The sequence below is a fragment of the Heteronotia binoei genome, chromosome 5 (assembly GCF_032191835.1).
Source record: "Heteronotia binoei isolate CCM8104 ecotype False Entrance Well chromosome 5, APGP_CSIRO_Hbin_v1, whole genome shotgun sequence".
Taxonomy (NCBI): domain Eukaryota; kingdom Metazoa; phylum Chordata; class Lepidosauria; order Squamata; family Gekkonidae; genus Heteronotia; species Heteronotia binoei.
This window is the reverse complement of record NC_083227.1, coordinates 51,855,416-51,871,952: the sequence shown is the minus strand read 5'-3', so window position 1 is coordinate 51,871,952 and position 16,537 is coordinate 51,855,416. Positions and strand designations below refer to the sequence as shown.

The 16,537-nt window shown below is 44.5% G+C and overlaps 1 protein-coding gene across 1 annotated transcript in view; it reads left to right on the top strand.

The window, feature by feature from the left end:
- Positions 1-6,652: 6,652 nt before the first annotated feature.
- Positions 6,653-16,537, top strand: part of PRICKLE2 (prickle planar cell polarity protein 2) — a 426,571-nt gene continuing 416,686 nt past the window's right edge. Inside the window, exons 1-2 of the mRNA XM_060239449.1 lie at positions 6,653-6,703; positions 7,267-7,352. Coding sequence (XP_060095432.1) covers positions 6,662-6,703; positions 7,267-7,352 — 128 coding nt within the window. The 5' untranslated portion in view covers positions 6,653-6,661. The remainder of the gene's footprint in view (positions 6,704-7,266; positions 7,353-16,537) is intronic.

Genomic DNA, 16,537 nt, shown 5'->3' with positions numbered 1-16,537 from the left:
GTAACACAGGGCAACCAAAGGTTCAAGTTTACCTTCACACTATGCAAACAACCTCTGCAAGGGTTCTGCAACAAACCGTCTGGGCTCCTTTCACAGCCATGTTGTTCTGCCTCCTCTCCCCCACCCTCGCTCCCCTTCAGCCTTAAAGATGCAGACACACCATCCAAAGAGGAAGGCTTTCTCAATTAGAGACTGAAGCCTACAGAGGGGGAAAGGCACATGATGGCTGTGGGACGGGGCTTCCCCCCGCCAGCCAGCTGACTAGGGGCGGGAAGGAGCCTGGGAAAGCAGGAGAACCCCTGCTGGGATCTGGGGATTGGCAAGCTTAAATTCTGGAGGTGACTGTTGCATGAATTACAGTGGCTACATTAGGGCACAACAGGAAAGAAGCCAATTGCCAAGCCTGGCACAGAAATAATACCAGCATGGAAATGTGGTGACTTGGACCTCCATGTTAAGGGAGGTATCCAAGATCACTTCCAAACTCTTAATAGATTGCACCAGTGTCAGTAGTGCCCTGTCAAGAGCCCCAGTCCTGAAGTCCCCCAGCCACACAATCTCCATCTTAGTCAGATTCAATTTTAGCCTTCTGTGTTTCAGGCCTATAGCTACAGGGGGGGCTGTCACTGCCCTGACTTCCAGGTGGAACCCCCTGACTTTTGGGGGGTCTCTGGAGTGCAGCCTGCTCTTCTTCTCCTCCATGGCTGAGCCAGCAGAAGTATCAGCGGCAGCCAGAGCTGGGAGAGCTGAGCAGGGCACAGTGCACTGCAGCAGCAAAACCAGCAGGTGGAGAGGAGGGAGGCAGAGGAAGCCACATGGAATAAGCCAGGGAGGAGGGGATGGATGGAACTGCTGGCTGCAAAGTGCCAGGGTGAAGGAGAGGGAGGTGGAAGGAAACCCCCTGCTGGCATGCAAGGTGGAGTCCTTCTTGGCTCCAGTTTTAGGGTTGGCTGCCTTCTTGGCCACTTCCAGAGCCTCCAGCTTTTGCCCCTACCCCAGAAAGCTTCTGAGAAGCAGCAAGCCCTGCAGTGGATGGGAAAGGGTGCCCCCTGACTTTTTAAAAAGCCTCCTGACTTTTAAAATTCTGGTTATGGCCATCTAGTCTCTGTTTTAAAATCTCCAGAGAAGGAGAACTCACCACCTCTTGAGTAAGTCTGTTTCAACTACTCCAGTTTGGTGTAGTGGTTAAGTGTGTGGACTCTTATCTGGGAGAACCGGGTTTGATTCCCCACTCCTCTACATGCACCTGCTGGAATGGCCTTGGGTCAGCCATAGCTCTGGCAGAGGCTGTCCTTGAAATGGCAGTTGCTGTGAGAGTCCTTTCAGCCCCACCCACCTCACAGGGTGTCTGTTGTGGGGGAGGAAGATAAAGGAAATTGTGAGCCACTCTGAGATTCGGAGCGGAGGGCAGGATATAAATCCAATATCATCTTCTTCTACTCAACCACAACCTCCAAGCCCACAGCCAGATTATGTGGAGTGAAGTTCGGGGGGGGGGGGGGGGGGCTGTCCAGTAACAGATATAGCTGGGTGTCAACAGCATACTGATGATATCCCAGCCGAAAACTCCATACCAGCTGGGCAAAGGGACGTATATATATGTTAAACATTGGGGAGAGAAGAACTGTAAGCCAAAATGCCCTCAAAATGAGGATGGGGAATTGTCAGGTGGGCACCTGGCTTAATTAGGATCTTTTACCTGTGTATACAGGATTTCACATCCAGAAATTAATGCTTAAAATATTAGGGACTCTAATTAAGTAAAACAATTAGAATTTATTCCAGAAAAAATATAGGCTTACATACAAGATAAAATAAAATCATACATACAGTCCTAAGAAAAAATAGAGAGAGAGATAGAGACAACACATGGGTAGACAAACAGGGTGATAATTACCGATCGTAGTCTTCAAGAAGGCTCCAATGGCGACGAAAGAGGATGGGGGAAATGGGACCCTCAACTGGCCAAGAATCGGGGATGGATCTAGACAGGGGAGATAGGGTACTGCTAGATGCACACAAGAGTGGAGTTGGGACATAGGTTAAATAGACTACCTTAGACCCTCAGGGAATGGGAGGTAAGAGGGAGGAGAAAGGGGAGGCTCTGCAGTGACCATAAGGGCTGGACTTCTGGAGTAGCCAATAGTGAGTTGATTGGTGGCACCTAATTGGGTACCCGTAACTGACCAATGAACATGCTTGGGCCCGGGTTACCTGATTGGGTTGTACAGGTAACCATGGGCCAGGGGGAGGCTCCAAAATGACAGTTGGTGAGAAGAATGGGAGAAATTACTGGGTGGAGGGGTGCTTAAGATTATTAAACTTATCTAAAAGGGTGACAATAGATGGCCAAATTATTGCCTAGGTAACACCCGGTTTACACAAAGGAATTTGGCTCTGGCTGAAGATGGTCTTCCTCTTCTTCTGTGTTCTTCTTGCCACCAGTCTTTGTCCTGGGTTCCGTTGGACAAATGCTTGGGTGGTCTGGTAGGGTCCACGCCTGGATAAGCTTGATGGTTCCATAGGTGAGTAACATCTGTTGCATACGTGTGCTTCCTGATGTGCTGAAATGGAGTCTTGGCACTGCTGGAATATAGCTGGTATTAGCCTCTCAAAGTGGATTCTATGGTCAAGGCTGAAAACCGCATGGCCTGGATAGCTCCTGATGGCGCACTTTCTTCCGCTCCAAGATAGAGATGGGGTTCGCACAAAGTGGCTGGAAACCATCCATTCTCCGTGCTGACGCTCTTCCAGGGACACGGAGTGCTGCTTTAGCATTGTGGCTGTTAGTATTTATAAGTCCTTTCCAATCTGGTAGACAAACCCACGTCCTTCTGGCAGATGTGTGAGAGCTCTGTCTCCAGGCACTCTGGCAACCAGACGGGTGACTATGATGTTCTGGAAATTAGAGGCATTTCCTTACAGAACCTCCTGAGGGACCCCACATGTTATGGTGTATCTAGAGGATACATTCTCACACAGTGCAACCCTCCCTAACAAGAGTTGCACTGGCTGAAAACGTGTCTTCTAGATGCCCCTTAACATTGATGACCAATCACTATAAATTTTAGAACTGTTTCAAATGTTTGTTAAAAGCTTTTAACCTAACTTATTTTTGTTACCTGCCCAGAGTCCTGCTTTGCAGAGGAGGGCAGATTATAAATCTAAGATAGAAATAAATATCAATCAATCAATCAATCAATCATATCACTGCTTTTTTGTGAGGAAGAGAGAACCATATACATCACCCTGAGTTCCTTGAAGAAAGGGCAGGGAAAAAAGTACAATAAGTTGGGTTGCCCAGTCCCCCCTGGCCACCAGTGGGGATGGGGGTAGTAGTAGGGTTGCCTGATCCAGGTTGGGAAACTCCTGTAGATTTGCGGATGGAGCCTGGGGAAAACAGGGGCCTCATTGGGTACAATGCCACAGAGTCCACCTTCCAAAGCAGCCAACTGACCCTTGTAGTCTGGAGATGAGCTGTAACTCCAAGGGATCCCTACAGGACCAGATCTACAGGGTTTTTTTGGGGTGGGGGCAAAATTAAAAAATGACACCCCTTTATTGGTCATTCTGTCTTATGGCTCCATAGAATACAATGGGCTCCATACCCAATTTGGCACCCCCCCCTCCATCAGCGCCCGGGGCAAGCACCCCCCTCTGCCCCCCCCTAGATCTGACCCTGCATCTCTAACACACACCCATAACTAGAGAGAGAGAAAACATTTCCTTCCCCTCAACTGCCGTTATTTTGGTGTGCTCCTAATGAAGAATGTGCCGAATGCTGAAAAATCTTACAACATAGATCTGGGCAAATAAAGCTCTGCCTGCTTGTTCAGGAGGCTAAGTCTTAACTCCTGATTATTAGTGTAGCTCACAAGGGCCAGTGAGGAAGTGTGGGAACCACAGTGTGTGAGAGAACTCGGTGGCTGACAACAAACTCTGAGTAGGGACAGGGAGAGGCTGGGCGAGGGAAGTGCCAGGAGCCATCACAGGTGGGTGTGCAGAGCAGCCCTCTTACCTCTAGGCGGTTGGTAAGGCTGCCTGAAGGAAACAGCGAACACTGTAGGGGGGTACAGGTTCAGTGCAGAGAGGAGGGGAGTCCTAGTACAGTGATGCATCTCATCCTAGGACATGCCTGGCGGTGAAAGAAAGGGAGTGGCCAGCATAAGAACATAAGAGAAGCCATGTTAGATCAGGCCACTGGCCCATCCAGTCCAACACTCTGTGTTACACAGTGGCAAAAATTTATATATATACACACACACACACACACACACACACTGTGGCTAATAGCCACTGATGGACCTCTGCTCCATATTTTTATCTAAACCCCTCTTGAAGGTGGCTATGCTTGTGGCCGCCACCACCTCTTGTGGCAGTGAATTCCACATGTTAATCACCCTTTGGGTGAAGAAGTACTTCCTTTTATCCTTTTAACCTGTCTGCTCAGCAATTTCATCGAATGCCCACGAGTTCTTGTATTGTGAGAAAGGGAGAAAAGTACTTCTTTCTCTACTTTCTCCATCCCATGCATTATCTTGTAAACCTCTATCATGTCACCCAGCAGTCGACGTTTCTCCAAGCTAAAGAGTCCCAAGCGTTTCAACCTTTCTTCATAGCGAAAGTGTTCCAGCCCTTTAATCATTCTAGTTGCCCTTTTCTGGACTTTCTCCAATGCTATAATAACCTTTTTGAGGTGCGGCGACCAGAACTGCACACAGTACTCCAAATGAGACTGCACCATTGATTTATACAGGGGCATTATGATACTGGCTGATTTTTCAATTCCCTTCCAAATAATTCCCAGCATGGCGTTGGCCTTTTTTATTGCAAACGCACACTGTCTTGACATTTTCAGTGAGTTATCTACCACGACCCCAAGATCTGAGTCCGCTTGCGGAGAGGGCGGGATATAAATAAAATGTAATTAATAAATAAATAAATAAATAAATAAATAAATAAATAAATAAATAAATAAATAAATAAATAAATAAATATCTCTCTCTCGGTCAGTCTCTGCCAGTTCACACCCCATCAACTTGTATTTGTAGCTGGGATTCTTGGCCCCAATGTGCATTACTTTGCACTTGGCCACACCGAACCTCATCTGCCACGTTGACGCCCACTCACCCGGCCTCAGCAGATCCCTTTGGAGTTCCTCACAATCCTCTCTGGTTCTCACCGCCCTGAACAATTTAGTGTCATCCACAAACTTGGCCACTTCACTGCTCACTCCCAACTCCAAATCATTTATGAACAAGTTAAAGAGCATGGGACCCAGTACCGAGCCCTGCAGCACCCCACTGCTTACCGTCCTCCACTGCGAAGACTGCCCATTTATACTCACTCTATGCTTCCTATTACTCAGCCAGTTTTTGATCCACAAGAGGACCTGTCCTTTTACTCCATGACTCTCAAGCATTCTAAGGAGCCTTTGATGAGGAACTTTATCAAAAGCTTTCTGGAAGTCAAGGTAAACAACATCTATAGGGTCTCCTTTGTCCACATGTTTGTTCACCCCCTCAAAGAAATGTAACAGGTTAGTAAGGCAAGATCTTCCCTTACAGAACCCATGCTGAGTCTTCCTCAATAACCCATGTCCATCAATGTGCCTACTCATTCTGTCCTTGATAATGCTTTCTACCAACTTTCCCGGTATTGAAGTCAGACTGACTGGCCTATAATTTTCCGGATCTCCTCTGGAACCCTTTTTAAAGATGGGGGTGACATTTGCTACCTTCCAGTCCTCAGGAATGGAGGCAGATTTCAATGAAAGCTTACAGATTTTTGTTAGAAGATCCACAAGTTCAACTTTGAGTTCTTTCAGAACTCTCGGGTGTATGCCATCCAGACCCGGTGACTTATTAGTTTTTAATTTGTCTATCAGTTGTAGGACCTCCTCTTTTGTCACTTCAATCTGACTCAGGTCTTTCAACACCCCTTCCAAAATTAGTGGTTCTGGGGTGGGCAAAAAGTTCTCGTCTTCCACAGTGAAGACGGAGGCAAGGTGGATAAGGCCTGAGGTGCTAACCAGTGTTCCCTCTAAACTGAGTTAGTGTGAGCTAGCTCAGTTTTTTAGCCTCTGGCTCAGGCATTTTTGCCTTAACTCGGGAAAAATGGCCCAAGAGCAAATTGATAACTTTAATGCCAGTAGCTCACGAAATATAATTTTTGCCCACATAACTCTACAGGTTAGAGGGAACATTGGGAGTCTTATGTTTCGGGAGGCGGCAAGGTGCTCGCCTGAGGCGAATAAAGGGGGAGAGGCGCGGGAGACCTAGAGGAAAGGAAGCGGGCAGGAGGGAACGGGGCGTTAGAGCACAGCAGGCAGCAGCCACGTGAGGTGAGAAGAAGGCGCGCAGGAGCCAACCTGGGGCGGGTAGGGGGCGTGCGTCGCGAGCAGGAGGCGGCAGCCGCTCAGCCGGGTAGCCCGCCCAGGAGGGCGAGTGGGAAGCAAAAGCCCGGAGCTCGCCCGAAGCCGGCAACAGCTGCTGAGCGCGGCGGCTGAAGCGAAGTCTCTCCCTGCTTGCTGGAAGACGCCGCCGCAGCAGCCTGGTGTCTCCCTCCGGGCCGCGCTTCGCTCCCTGGCCAGCGGCTGGGGGGTCTAGAGGCCAGCCAACCCGCTCTCGCCGCCAAGCCCTCCGACCGGGGCACCTCTGCCATGTTCAGCCGCGGCTCTCGGAAGCGGCTCTCCAGCAGATCGGTGAGTGCTCCGCTCGCCTCTCATTGTCCCGGGCAGGGGGGGGGGGAGGTGAGCGCGGCGGCCGGTGGGCTGCAGATCAAAGCGCAGCTGCTTGTGTGACTGGGCGGGGGGCAGCGTTACACCTGTGTCTCGCCCTCCCCCGGAAAGTGGGACATCCTCGTGGCTGTGGCGGAGGGTAGCTTTGGAACCTACAGTTGGGTTTGTTGCGTCCAGGCTCCCCCAGCCCTTTCTCCGGGCAAGCACCTCCAATGGACGGGTCAAAGCACCCTGGCTTGGTGCTCCCTTTGTCCAAAGCAGGGGATCATGGCATGACGCCTGAACAGCAACCCCCCCCCCCCCGTCTCTCTCCCTTCCCTTGCTAGGGAGGACTGTACGTACTATTTCCTAATGAAGCAGTTGATTCAATTTGTCAATAAGATCAGGGCTTCAGCTCCTGTCAAAGGGGCCAGGCGTCAGCTGATGTGTGGGTAACACCGTTGGGTTTCATTCTTGCCTGACAAAGCATATTGTTTTCTTGTGATCTCTTTTCCCTTCTTAAAAAAAAAAAATCCCAACTCATGAAGTTGACTGCCTTGTGTGAGCTGGAAAGAGAGAAGCCTTGCAGCAGGTGTGGCGACCGATGTCCCGGCTTCGCGCTTCATAAATGGAGGTAAGGGAGTGAAAATTTCACACACCCCTGAGGAGTTGTGAAAACAATGAAAGGCAAGCTGCATGCATAGGGGCAAGGGGCGGAAGCACAAGGGGTGTGTGTTGCTTCCCCTCTGTCTTCTCCTCCCTGCCCAGACCTGTATGCTGCCTTGGTCAGGGTTGGGAAGGATTGTTTCCTCCCTCTGCCCACCCAGCCTTGTCCTAAACCTGTTAATGTTTGAACATTTAATGACATTTCTGTGCATGCTTAATTTCTGAGAAAAATCTACCACTCTGCATTGATTTTGTTGTTCACACATATTGTGGTTTCTTGTTTTAACAACAAAAAGGGTCTTTAAAAAGAACCTGATTTTTTTTTAAAAAAGCAGTGGAACTTTACAGAATCCAAGGTTTGGTTGGGTCCCTGGGGGATAAAGGCAGGAGCCAGAGACCCTGCAGCTACAGTCAGGTGCTCCCCCCCCCTCCCCCATATATGGATCTCTAAAATTATTCGCCTGGAATGAAAGGTGAATTTCTGCAATCTGCTACAAATCCTCTGAATGTGATTAGAGTGGTGGCATGAAAAATTACAGGGTATTCTGCTGGCATGCAATTCAGATTGCCCTGGGGTGATTTCTAGCATGATCCTTTTGTGCTGTCTCCCCACCAATTGCACTAGTAAAATAGTGTAATTACTTTTCAAGGGAATCTATGTTTCAGTGTACTTTAAAGATCCAGAGTGTGGTTGTTTGCCTGCCTACAACTGTCAACCTTCATTGATGACTGTGGTTTTTCCTGGATGTCTCTCTTATTATTCAAGTCAACCGTCAGGGAGTGATAGAATTCATGGACACTTTTCTGGACTTACCTACACTGTATGGTGATATTTCTGGTGTATGTTTTTAAATGTGAATGATGCTGCAGCCTGCAAAAACATCAAGTGTGCCAAACATTTATCAGACAAGTGAACTCCTCACTATACACTTGCTGGCAAACTCAGCAAAAACATCAAGTGTGCCAAATGTTTATCAGACAGGTAAGCTCTTCACAATACACTTGCTGGCAAACTTAGCAAAAACATCAAGTGTGCCAAATGTTTATCAAACAGGTAAACTACACACTTGCTGGCAAACTCAGCTTTGCTTTTGTGTGAGGTGCAATCATGAATGGATCCATTTCATGCTTTTTTGTTAATCTGAAAAACAAAAGCAGAGGCAATATCAGACTATTCAGAAGATCATGTCTTATGAAAGTTCTCCGGCTGTCATTTTTTTTAAGCTATGTGTTTTCATTGGTTTCAAATGTGTTAATAGGGGTTCATGTCCGTGCATTTTCTCAGAATCTCTTTCATGTTCTCCTCCATCTTGTGCCTGTCTTACTTTTGTAGGGGTGGACAACTTCTTTAATTCTGTACTCCACAATAGGCTGCTTGAGAGTATCTATAGTAACCATCAACTGGCCATTTTCTACAGAGGCCGTTTTGTAGAAAAATATGAGCTCCTGCTGAATTCCAGGCCTGGTTTTCTGTATCTGGCTGTTGGGATGCCTGTTCCATTTGACTGTTACAGTGGATTGCAATAACACTGTTGCTGGAAGATCTGAGGCTGTATAGATCCTATTACTCAGCTTCAGAATTCTTTCTTCTCCATTGATTTGAGTACAAACTATCAGTTCATGATTTGACCCTTTTTGGCTTCAAATGAAATGGATTGACATCAATGACAAACAATTTGTCCTCAAACTCTTGTATAGTTTTTACAGATTTTTAAACTTTTGGCCTGCTAGGTTAGGTTAGATAAAAATATGGAGCAGAGGTCCATCAGTGGCTATTAGCCACAATGTGTGTATGTGTGTATGTATGTGTGTGTGTGTGTGTGTGTGTGTATATATATATATATATATATATATATATATATATATATATATATATATATATATATAGGCCACTGTGTGACAGAGTGTTGGACTGGATGGGCCATTGGCCTGATCCAACATGGCTTCTCTTATTTTCTTATGTTCTTATGCTAAAGTAGATGTAGAGGACTCCATCATGTGCTGTGTTTAGGAAAGTGTGTAAAACAGTTTTATTTCAGAGAGCATTTTGTAGATGGCAAATTGCTTGGCAAGTTTTGACTGCCTTTTAATCAGTGTGTTTTTAATCTGTATATTTAAAGTCCGTGAGCCGTTTTTACCATATTAAGAAACTCTATGCATCCTTGCAATTTGTGGCATTGTTAGCCTCCTGAGTCCAAGGGAATAAAGTGGGATATGAATATTTTAGGTAAAATTAATCCTGCATCTAATTATTACAGCTACTGATAGCTACAGACATATCTTACCATTGTGGTGCTATCAGTGCTTACACCAGGTTGAATCCTATGCCATATTCTTGTTTCATCTGTATGTGGAACTGTTATGCATCCTTTTACATATACTTGTGTTGTGTGGGCCTGACCATGCAAAAGTAGCAGCTATGGGAACGTATGAATCAGCCAAATTGTAAAATGTTCAATTTTTTAAGTTAACTTTGTGGTTTCGCAAGGCATTCATTTTCCAGGTCTGTTTTCAGTCTGCCATTAATCCATTTCATTGGACAAACCCAGCTTCTGGTAGAAAGAAACATTTTCCTATCTGTTTTTTTCAAAGTCATATTATATACATGGATCCACAAACTTAGGGAAGTATGCATGACTACCCAACATTTTTGATTACTGCTGAGCATGCTACTCCCAGGAATTAAGGGGCAGAGTCTTGTCTCTGGTTCAGAAGCACTCAGAACTCCTTTGAAGCCCAACATAACTGTGGGGAGAATCACTCATTCTCCTGCTCAACACAGTGCTGGGGAAGGAGACAGGCCTTATCTTTGTCTTGCTCAGCTTTAGAGGCTCTTGGAGCCTTTTCAAAATTATGCTTCACCAGGTCCAGACTGTTCACCATGTTCACTGTGACAAGTAAATTTGTAAATCTATTAGGGTTGTCAGCCCTGGATTGGAAAATACCTGGAGACTTTGGGAGTGGATCTGGGGTTTGGGGAGGGGCGGGGTCTCAGCATGGTACAATGCCATAGAGTCCACCCTTCAAAGCAGCTATTTTCTCCATTTGAGCTGATCTCTGGTAGCTGGAGATCAGTTGTAAAAGTGGGAGGTCTCCAGCTCCCTCTGGAGGCCGGCAGTCATAGAGCCCATGTTTATAATCCTCAGTCATATCTCCACTCCCAACCCCTGCTGTATTTTTCAGAACTTAAAAACCTCAGACACTTTAGATTTTGTTAATAGTGAAAGTGATTAATCTCTAGGGTTCTCAGCTCTGGGCTGGGAAATTCTTGGAGATCTGGAGATGATAGGGTTGGGGATTGGGGAGGGACCTCAGTAGGGTATGATGTCCTAGAGTCCACCCTTCAAATTAAACACTTTTCTCCAGGGGAACTGATGTCTGTAATTCCAGAGATCTGTTGTAATTCTGGAAGATCTCCAGCCACCACCTGGAGAATGGCAGCCCTATTTCCTTCATCTGTTTGGTTGCCCCTTTCTTGATATTTTCCAGTTTTCGGATCTTGTTGTGATTAGTGATCAGAATGTTGTGCATGTCTGTAAATGCAATCATTCCATCTATTTATATAAAGAAAGTGATTCTACAGTAATTTTGGTGCCTTTCCTAATGTTTTTCAAGTTACTGTAAATTGATATTTTCATGGAGCTTTCTACTGCAACACTAAAATCTCTTTTCTGGTGAGTCATAGCTATTTCAAATCCCATCAGTGTATATGTAAAGTCAGGATTTTTTTTTTTTTGCCCCAATATGTATCATTTTACATTTAATGACACTGAATCTTATTTGCCATTTCATCGCCAGTCAGTTTGGTAATATCCTTTTGGAGTTCTTCATAGTTCAGTTTCCACCATCCTGAATAGTTTAGTTTCTAACATATTTTGGAAGGGGGCTAAATCTGTGCAGCAGTGTTAAAATGCTTGATAAGTTTGAAAGAAACCAGTATCTTCCAAGGGGGGGGGGGGGAATGTACAGCTTAAGGATTCAGATCTAGATCAATTAACCACTGGGATTTTTTAATCTTTCTTTCATAATCTTTTAACGGCACAGTTTTGCTGTTAAATGTAAATTAGATTTGGGACTACAAAGATGAGAATGTATAAGATACCTTAGGGAGGAAGCTTGCAATACGTTCAAAAATCCCGTCATCAAGTTGCTGATACAAGCTTTGTGCATTTATGATCATTATCTAGAATCTTATGTTTACTAATTAGCTGTGATTTTTTTAACTTACATGTTCTTTGCAGTCTTTATAGTAATATGGCAGAAATTGGGTAAAAGATCAAAGGGGATATTTACAAATATTTTCCCTGGGATGTAGAAGGTGCTTTTGATTGATGATCTGTCTTCATTCTTTTCTTTGCTATAGAAAACAGCCCCTTAAAAGCTGCCTTGAATTATAGGGAAATATGGGATTTAAATGTTTTAATAAATAATGTTAATACTGAATATGTTCGTTTCAGATACAAGTATTTTAAAGTATAAATTTATGTGATTTTTCTAAAAATAGGGAAGAATAAGAACTCAAGGTTAAAACATTAATGAAATTCTAACTTCCCATGCAAAAGCATGTGGGTTAAAAAAGGATACTTTGATTGGTTGCCACCTCTGGATTGGGAAATACCTGGAGATTTGGGAGGTGGAGCCTGGAGAAAATGGGATTTGAGGATAGACCTCAGCATGGTATAATGCCATAGAGTCCACCTTCCAATTCTGCCATTTTCTCCAAGGGAACTGATCTCTATGGACTGGAGATCAGTTGGAAAAGCAGGAGATCTCCAGGCCCCACCGGGAGGTTGACAACCCCAACCCTTGCAAGGCTTCCAAAAAAGACTTGGTTCAGGTTTCACTTATGCTGGTGTAGGATAGCCAATGACAACATCTGCTGTGCATCTTTATTATCCAGATGCATTACATGGATAGTATTATTAAAGGCGTATTCTCAGTTGGGCCTAGACAGTGTAACGGATGGAGGAAAAGTGTTCTCTTAGGCATCTCTGTTGAGCATTATTTCATAATCCTCTTTTTGGAATTTGGTGATGGCCAGTTCAAATGTTGTGCCAAAAATGGAGGAGATGATGATTTTCAGGCATGGTGGCTGCATGTTGAGGCCATATGAAAGTCATATATCTTTGGGATACTTGGGATAAGGGATGAAGCTGTTTTATTTTAAAGATGGCAAACTTTTGCCTTTTTATTAGGTGATCTTTTAAATGACTTCTGTATGCAAAGATGTTCTGCTCAATGAGCTATATGTCTTCCGCATAATTCCTGATAAACTTCATTCTGCCATTTGGATAAGGTAATTATTGATCATGGGTGATTATTCCTGTCCTTTTTTTTGGCTTCTTGTTTGTCTGAGATACTGAACCATTACGCTGAGAATTTGAAAATGACTGCTTATAAGCACCCCAAGGTTCTTAACGTGCAGTATTAATCTCATCCTATAGTACCGTCATGAAAGAGGAAAGGGGAAAAGTCTTAATTTATTTTTGAAATAGTGTAAATGACAGTACTATGGTAATGTACTCACAGTCTAGCTTGGGGTCCCCCAGTTGTTTAGTAAAAGTTTCTTCCTCCCAGGTTTGGGCCTAGGGAATCGGGATGCCAGTCCCCACTTGGGGGCAATAGATTCCCCCCCCCCCCCCGTGATTTCATGGGCTACTGCGAAAAGCAGGGTGGGGTGCCTGAACTCCACTGGCAAATTAACCACTTGGAGTTCAGGTATGTGGGGAGCTGGTCCCCAGCCTGATGACACTGGTCCCCAACATGATGATGTCACTTCTGTGGGAACATCCCCTCCTCCAGGAATGCCTCCCAAAGTCCCCTGCTGGAGAAGAGGCAGGACCTGGCAATCGTACTTTGGCCCTGTCTCAAGATATGTTCTTTATTCTTGCAACTTTCATCTTGCAGCCTGTTCAGCAGACGTCAGGACATTTGCATACCTGTCTATGAAGTAGCAGCTCAGTTGTATTTCTTAGATTGGCAGTCAGCCATCTAAGCTAACAAAATGGCACCAAAATGGCCCTTGATTCCTTCAAATTATATTAAGACAACTGACCAAAAATGTGCAAGGTGTTGAAATATTAATTAGTGCAAGTGTGGGCGAGGTGAAGGGCTGTTCTTATGCTAAGCAATTTTGCATTTTTAATGGTTGAGAAGACCTTTGGATATTTAATACCATTTGGTATTTAGGGGGGGAAAGGTGGTACTGAGTGTGAAAGTGAAATCCTGCTAACTCTTTCTGGAAGTCTGGTTGCTGTTTTCTAATCAGATCTGCATGGCATTAAACAGCTTTCCATTCAGCTTGTTAACAAGCTTTGGGCCTTAAATAAAGCTGTCACTGGAACTGGGTGACTGAATGGCTATTAGGAGTGGCTTTTGCATAATACCCTCCCCTCTCCACAAATAGCCTGGTCTAAGAAGAGAATGGGGAAGAGAATTTATACAACCTGTCCCTAATGCAATTAGGTTGCATATGTAAACCTTTAAGGGCAACAAATGGTTACTAGTGAGAAGAATGGAGAGTGTGGTATTTGCTGCCTTGAAGGCTTTGATTAAGAACATCCTATTGAAATGGATCCTATTCAAAGTTGGATGTACAGTCGCCCCTATTGCAAGCTGGAAAATACTGCAGTGAATGAACAGCTTTTCCTGATCAATTTGTGTTTGTGTGTGCATGTTCCCGATGGCATATTTTGAATCGCTAATCATCTCTCTTGCTAGAAATGTTGTTGCCATAGTTATGTTTCCTTCTTTGCAGTAGCTTAAAATATCAGGATGATATTGAGAAGGACTCTTGACTGGCAAGTGTAAAAAATCACATTACTGTTCTGTTTCATGTCCATGCCCCCCCCCGACCACCACATGCATTTTGCAAAGAGAGCTGTATGCTCTTGAAATCACAGCTTGATTAAGCATTCATAGCTGAATTCAAGCATCATGAGCAAACCACAATTTGTTGGTGTTACAACCAAACCAGGAATTCTCTGTGGTTTTCATCTAGTTTCAGAGTTAAGTAATTCACGAGTTCAGAACAATGGACCCCCCTGCTGAATAAAGATGTAGGAATCTTATCTCATTACATATGCTAATTTTCGGGGGGGGGCAGATTTCTCCTCTGCTCTAGTTAAGATTATTACAATATGCATTCAACCTTTGCATACTTCACAGACAATATTTATTAAACCCCTCTCACCTTCTGATGAAGAAAAAGACTCAGATCTCCATTCCTACTTATATCTGATGGAGGGAGTTTTGACTCTAGAAAGCTTAATCCCTGAAATTCTTGCTGGTCCCTAATGTCAAGACCCCAGCAGTTCAATGATCACAAACAGTCCATTCCATGAATACATGGCAGCCCAAGGCAGGACAGACTTCATGAAACTGGCTTTGGTGGGCTTTTGCCCTTCTCTTATAGTCTTAGTTTAAATGGTTACATTTTCAAAGGAAAGCGGGAAGCAGCAGTCCCTCCCCCCAAGTCTTTCTCAGGCCCCTTTGCAGGTGTGCACATAACTGGTAAGAGTGACCTTGGTAACTCTTGAGACCAGGCAGAAAGGAATGTGGTAACTGTTACATAGAGATAACAGCAAGGCGAAGCAGAAACACAGGAAAGCAAAAGTACTTCAGGGTAATAATGGCAAGAGTCATCTTGACACCTGGGCTTGAATCTAACTATGGTTTCATATAGTAAAGCTATGTCTAACTGCACTTCTTTACACCACAGGTGGAAGCTCACCTTACTTAATGCCCCTCCATACAAACCACTACCCACACATGAAGAACTAGACATCAGGGTGATACATACATTCTAATTTCTAGCTTTTTGTGTGAAGGGAATTATTTGCCTGGAGAGGAGTATTCAGTCATGTTAGCACCAACGTCCGATGTAGTGCAGATGTGCTATCATGACTTGAAAGGCTTTCACCTAATTTTAATATTTCAACATTACAATATTAGTTGTATTTATTATGTATACACTGTAGTTATATGATTCTGAGAGAGTGCACAGCCTTGAAGAAACTGGTGCTATAGTGTTCATTGTTTCCAGCACCATGGCCTCAGTGAGATACTTGTTGCATTAAGGAACCTACTGCTGCCAAGATGTACGTCTATCCCAGATTTTGTGCAGCATCTGGATGGGCTGTTTTTGAGGGCTTTTAGAAGTAATGACATAGAAATACCTCTCTCGGCTTGGCTTCGCGAACGAAGATTTAAGAAGGGTGCAATAGTCCACGTTTGCTGCAGGCTCATAGAAATACAGCACAGATATTAAGACCCAAACACTTCCTTGTGGAGTTTTAGCAGCATTCAGACACATATCTAAGCCAATTTATTTTGGTGCTCTACTTTGATTTCTGGTAAAAATCTAGCAACTTAGTTGATCAATGTAGCAAAGAGATGAATGACAGTCAATGATGAAGCAATTTATCTAGCTCTGAAAAACAAAAATCCTTTAAATTATTGCTACCATATGCTGCTGGTATTTCTGTAATTTTTCGCCCACGTTTGCTCTTGGTTCATTTTCATGATTAACATGTTTTGGAACAGTCTGCTAAGGTTGCATTGATATAACAGAATTTGATTTTAAAAAGTTGTTTTGAACTGTGGAGAGGTCTACTGAATGATAAATAGTGGGTTCATTTTCCCAATGTGCTTCTGTTTTGAACATTTTCCTCTATTGCAAGAGCCTACTTCAAGCAGAGAAAAGGTTCTGAGCTAGGTTGCCAGCCTCCAGATGGGGCCTGGAGATCTCCCACTTTTACAACTGATCTCTGGCTAGCAGAGATCAGCTTCCCTGGAGAAAATGGCTGCTTTGAAGGGTAGACTATGACATTGTACCATGCTGAGGCTCCTCCCCAAACCTCACCCTCTCCCAGATCCACCCCCAAAGTCTCCAGATATTTTCCAACATAGACCTGGTAACCCTAGCTGAGACCATGTTCAGGTGGTTTTTCTATTCATGGTAAGTTGGTGTAGAACTTTGATAAGCAGCTCCTGATGTACCGCTGGTCTAAGCTTTCTCTTAGTGTATTCGGCCAAGCAGAGCTCTGATTTCTTCCTCCTTTTGTTTGCCAGCACATCACTGCCACTGGAGCTTTGTTTGTAGCAGGAACTCTTTTGCATATTAGGCCACCCGACTCTTATGTAGCCCAAGGC